Consider the following 6034-nt stretch of genomic DNA (forward strand, 5'->3'; position numbering starts at 1 on the left):
GCCAGGCCCCACCACTGCCCTATACTATTGTCTCATGAAGTCCTTGGTATCCTTCCTACCTTCCACCGCAGGCCCCCAACAGTCGGTTTTCCTGTCCTGGCTGTGGGTCTACCAGCTGTGCAACCTGGGTGAGATACCTCTCTGTATCTCAGTTTAATTTTTTTGGAAAATAGGCACAGTTTGTAGGTGCTTCATAGGGTTCTTATGAGGACTCAGTGAAGCAACACTGCAAAGTGCTCACTCCATTTAACTACTTTTACTAGTGGTCAGCACCTCTGCTCAGCTTTTCATTATCCAGTCACTGCTCTGCCATTGTTTCCTAGAAGCACATGAAACAGGCCATTCTACAGAGATGAAAAAGACTAAAATCCCCAAATGGTGTTTCAGCAAGCTGTTTGTATGAAGTTCTATATATTTAAGATTTATTTATTTATGCACACAAGAACTGGGTCAGGCCAGAGGTGTGGGGGGTGAGAGGATTCACCAGAGACAGTGGGGAGCAGAACAGGGAGGTGCTAAAATACACTGCTGAGGGGAGCAGTGGACAGGTCAGGAGAGGTCTGCCACACAAAGTGGGTCAGCTCCCTGGCTGGGGATCGAACTGGTGCTGCAATGGCTGAGGATAGCTTCCATGGTGCTGTGCTTTAACCTGACACACCACCAAGGAAGGCCTGTATGAAGTTTTAAATGCAGCTTTCATGGGAGGCATTTTTCCAAGAACAGACTTCATTTTTTATTGTGCAAGCTGAAGTAAAAAATCTCAGCCTTCAAAGAGCTGTGAGGGGTTCTCGCCATGATGGACTTTATTCACTTTTCAGTAGCTTTCCCACCTGGGGTGTTTTAAAAACCTAATGATCAGGCTGAACCCCAAACCAATTAAATTGGGATCCCTGAAGATGAGACCTGGCACTGTTTGTGCTTTGAAGATCTCCCAGGTGACTCCCACGTGCTGAGAAGTGTTGCCTCAACCTAAACCATATCATGGGTTTGTGTTTTCCTTGTAGTAATGGATCACAGGTGGTGGCTAGTGTACGGTCATATTTAAAGATAACTAGCAGATGTTACTGAACTTACAAGATTAGGGGCAAAGGCTCAGGAAGGGGTCATGAGATGCCAAAACCCCATGGTGTCTTCTCACCCGTTGGAAAGATGCCTGGCTTGGAAGATCCCTGGGTAGCATGCCTTCTTTTCCTTTAGACATTTAGAGGGCAAATTTGTTTCCTGTCAGAGGACATCAGGCCTGCTCTCAATGAGAACACCTTGAGCGTGAGGCCAAAGGCAGGGTTGGCAAAGGCAAATATGAGATTGTAGCAACCCCTCTGTTAGGTGCTCCAATCAGCAGCCAGAAAGCTATGCTATGCAAGCCCGAGTAACGGAGAAAATACACAGAAATGCATTGTAGCACGTATCCAAAAGAGCTTATAAAGGAACCAAACCACAAAGACAACAGCAAGAGGGGAAGAAACAAAGGAACTGTAAAAGGCCAAGAGTTAATAAATGTCAACATTAAGTTTTTACCTATCAGTCATTACTATAAGTGGCAATGAATTAAATTCTCTAATCAAAAGACAGAAAATAGTTGAATGGAAAGGAAAAAGATCCAGTCTACAAGAAATTCACTTTAGCTTGCTGGATATAGGATGAAAGTGAAGGCATAGAAATATATTCCAAATGATAATCAACAGGGAACAATGTATCTGTTCTTATATCAGACAGACTCTAAGCTAAAAATGGTCACAAGAGACAAGGTCATTCCATAATAACAAAGAGGTTAATTCATTAAGGAGGTAAAACAATTGTAAATATGGGGCCTCCCTCCTGGTGCAAGGGATTAAGTTGCAGCTCTATGAAGTTATCACCAGCCACTGCAGTAGGCGTCTGATCCCCAGCCAGGGAGGTGACCCACATGACATCTCACCTGTTGCTCCCCACAGCAGTGTGTTTCAGTCTGTCTGTACTGCTCTCCACTGTCTCTGGTGAAACCTCGTACCCTACTCTGCACCTCTGATCTGTACCCCAGCTCTTATATGCATAAGTAAATAATCTTTTTAAAATTGTAAATATTTATGCACCCAACATCAGAGATTATTTTTTATCCTACAATGTTGTTCTTTTTTGTACAATATTTTATTTCATCCCTCAGATGTAGTTCCCATAACTTCCATCACATCATCCATGATCCATCACCATTGTGCCTCACAGAGCACCAATTTATTAAAATAAAAACACTAACAACTAAAAGGAGAAATAAACATCAATACAACGGTAGCAGGAGATGCTACCATCTCACATTGAACCATGGGTAGATTATTCAGATAGAATATCAATGAGCAAACAGTGGGTTTGAATTAATACTATAGACCAGGGCCCCCCTGGTGAAGCAAAGGGTTAAGGCTCAGCAATATGAAGCTACCTGCAGCCACTGCAGTTGAGTTGATCCCTGGCCAGGGAATCCATCAGGCACAGTAGACCTCTCCTCTCTCACCTGCTGCTCCCATCAGCAGTGTATTTCAGCCAATCTGCCTGTTCTGCTCCCCACTGTCTCTGGTGAATCATCTCACCCCTGTACCTCTGGCCTTGTATGCATAAATAAATCTTAAAAAAACCCCACAGAACACTATAGACCAAATGCACATGACAGACACATATTGAGGAATCCATTAACAGCAGCAGAAAACAAATTCTTCTAAAGTACAGACAGAAAATTCTCCACAACAGAATATATGTCAAACTAGAAAACAAATCTCAACAAAAAGAAAACAACAATGCTTGGGAAAACGGTTAGAGGTATTGAAAGGATGAAAGTGAAACACTCTCCAACTTCATACACAAAAATAAAACTCAAAATGAATTAAAGACTTAGATACAAAGACCTACAGCAACAAAATACATAGAAGTAAACATTTGTGATACCCTTTGTGACATCAATGAGAAAGATGTTTTTTGAAGACTTAAACCCTATGACCAAGGAAATAAAAGCAAAACCAAACAATTAGGATTACCTAATTAAAAGTGTTTCTACTGTAGAAGAAAATATAAATAGACTAATACCATAGTGGCATTAAAAGTGGACACATAGGTCAATGAAATAGAATCAAGACCTAAAATTCATCCATGTTCCCAATGTATACATATTTTTCAACAAATACTTGACGAAATGACTACAATTTGACAAGGATATCCACATGTAAAAGTATGAAGCACTCATACCATTCATAAAAATTGACTTGAGCTAGATTAAAGACAATGTAAGACCTGAAATTCAAAACTCTTAAGGGGAAAATGTTTTGATATTGGTCTTGGCAACAACTTTTTGGAAAGCAACCAAAAGCATAACTGAAAATAAGCATAAAGTGAAAATAAACAAGTGAGCATACATCAAACTGAAAAAGCTTCTGCACAGCCAAAGTAATTATCAACAAAGTGCCCAAAAGTAGGTGACTGGATTAAAAAGATGTGGTATATATACACAATGGAATATTACTCATCAGTCAAAAAAGATAAATTTATGCCTTTTGCAGCAACATGGATGGAGCTAAAGGGATCGTGCTTAGTGAGATAAGCCAGAAAGAAAATTACTGGATGGTTTCACTAATAGAAGGAGTGTAAGGGACTGGGGTGGTGGAGATGGGGAGCTTTGTAATAAAGAAAAAACTGAAAAACAATGAAAAACTATGCAGCAGAGACATTTTACAGGGGTGGCATGGGGAATGGGATCAAAAATGGGGTGGGAAAGGTGCACGGGACTATGGTGATGGCACACGGGTGAGTTGGTGGTGGGAAGTCTACCGGGATTACAACTGAGATGGAAAAAGGCACAAAATGAAGAATGATATAAAAAACAAACAAATCAAGAAAAGCTATCAACAAACTGAAAAATTAATCTAGAGAATGAAAGATTTGCAAGCCATATAACTGATAAATGGCTAACTATCCATAATATACAAGGATCTCATGAAACTTGATAACAAAACCCCAATAATCTCATTTAAAACTGGGCAAAGGATCTGATTTGTCATCTTCCCAAAGAGTTACAGAAGGCAAATAGGTACAAAAAGGCACTTAACATCACCAATCAGCAAAATGTTAGTCAAACTACGAGGTGTCATCTCACACCTTACCATGGCCGTACTAGAAGACAGGTAAGTTCTGATGACAAAGTGAAAAGCAGGGACTGTTTATGCTCCTCAGAAGATTATACAAATATAGTTAATATAAATCAGGAATTCCATTCCTAGTTTCTATACCTAAAGGAAATAAAATCATTATCTCGAAGATTTACCTATACACCTATGTTCACAGAAACAGTATTGATAGTAACCAAGACAGGGGAACAATCCAGATGCCTGTGGCCTGAGAAATGAGTAATGGGCAAAGAAACAGACAACAGACTACATACACACACACACACACACACACACACACACACACACACACATCAAGAAGGCAACACCGCCTCTTGTGACGATGTGGAGGAAACTTGAGGGTATAGTGCAAAGTAAAATAATCAAAGACAAATATTAATGATCTCATCGATACATGGATTTCAATAAAACTCACAGAAATGCCAGAGACTGGGGTGGGGGTAATAGTTGACAGTGGTTAAGACACAAACTTCCAGTTATCAGGTGAGTAAGTCTGGGATGTGATGTGCAGTGTGGTGATTATAGCTAACAATTCTGTACTGTGTATCTGAAAGTTTGCTGAGAGTAGTTCTTACATGTTCTCATCCCACACAAAGGTCACTGAGGGGACAGGTGTGTGAACTAACCTTATTATGGTAATCATTTCAACAATACACATGTGTACTTAATCTTCACATTATACCCTAAACTGACACAAAATTAGAAATGAATTACATATGAAGTGAGTAGTACCGTTATCACAATTGCCAGTGATGTTGGAAAGAATACAAAATATTCCAGCAAAATGTTAACGTTCACTGACTTAAAGAGTTGAAAAACAGTTGACCTGCTGGAGCAGTGGTGGGGGATGGAGAAGAGACAGGGGCTGGACTTACTCCAGTTCAGCTTCAGGGCAAGCTTTACTGAGAGGAAGGAAATGGCACCGTTTGAATATTCCTAGGGGGCAGAGCCAGCGACCAGGCCATTCACAGGTGAAAGAAATTCCCAAGGAGGAGGGACCTGACCGGAATAATCCACTTTGATGCTTTGAAGAAAGGACTAGGTCTTAGGGCCTGCCTAATCAACCTTCCTGGGGGCACTGGGAGTACTCAGGGACACCCCTGGCTTTGGTGTAAGGTGACCCTGCAGATTAAAAGTGGCCCACAAGCAGGGCGAACTAAGGGCCATGTGCCCTGGAATGGAGAGCCTGGAAGTGAGTACACTTAGCACAGTTTCACAGAGGAGCAAGTTTAAGAGCCCAGGGTCTTTAACCAGCCTTTCTCTTGCCACTCTATTGTCCTGCTTCCCTAATTGCACAGATCTAAGGCTCGATTCCTTTTCTGTAAAACCAGGTTTAGCTGAAGGTCACTGGACACATTCAGTGACCTAGTGTCGGGACCTGGCACCACGTAAGCATGCAGGAAACAGAGCATTTAGCAGTGCGGGTTCTCCTTCCCCAAGTCTCAGACTCCCACTCATGCACTCAGCTCTTACCTCAGTGATGCCTTTAAAGTACTTTCCGTGACCCGAATTAAATACTAAAGTACTCAGACCTACAAGAAAAATGACCTGTGACCTTAGAAAAGTTACTCCACTCCCTAGGCCTGTCCTGTCATTGGTAGGATGTTGCTTTTAATATCTAAGAATTGGAAGAGTTATGGAGGACTGTAGGAAGAGGGGAAGCTTGGGGTCACCTGAAGGCCAGCCTTGTAAACAGGCACATGTCTAACAGGCACAGGGCTTCCCCTTGCCTCTACCACAGTGGTCATGGCAAGGAGGAAGGAATTCTACCCCAATTTAACTAGAATAAGAGAATCAGGCTTACTTTACACACAACTAAAAACAACTGTTGAAAGGACTTAGGAGGATTAGTGTTGACAACGAAGTTTACATGAACTCGGCCACGGAAC

At 41.5% G+C, this 6034-nt stretch overlaps 1 protein-coding gene across 1 annotated transcript in view; it reads left to right on the top strand.

Annotated features, from left to right (window-relative positions):
* The first annotated feature begins 4122 nt into the window (after nt 1–4122).
* The window catches only part of SNX31 (sorting nexin 31), a 53225-nt gene continuing 51313 nt past the window's right edge, over nt 4123–6034 (top strand). Inside the window, exon 1 of the mRNA XM_004680006.2 lies at nt 4123–4142. Within this exon, the coding sequence (XP_004680063.1) occupies nt 4123–4142 (20 nt within the window). The remainder of the gene's footprint in view (nt 4143–6034) is intronic.

The sequence above is a fragment of the Condylura cristata genome, unplaced genomic scaffold (assembly GCF_000260355.1).
Source record: "Condylura cristata isolate star-nosed mole 26May11 unplaced genomic scaffold, ConCri1.0 scaffold00009, whole genome shotgun sequence".
Lineage (NCBI taxonomy): Eukaryota > Metazoa > Chordata > Mammalia > Eulipotyphla > Talpidae > Condylura > Condylura cristata.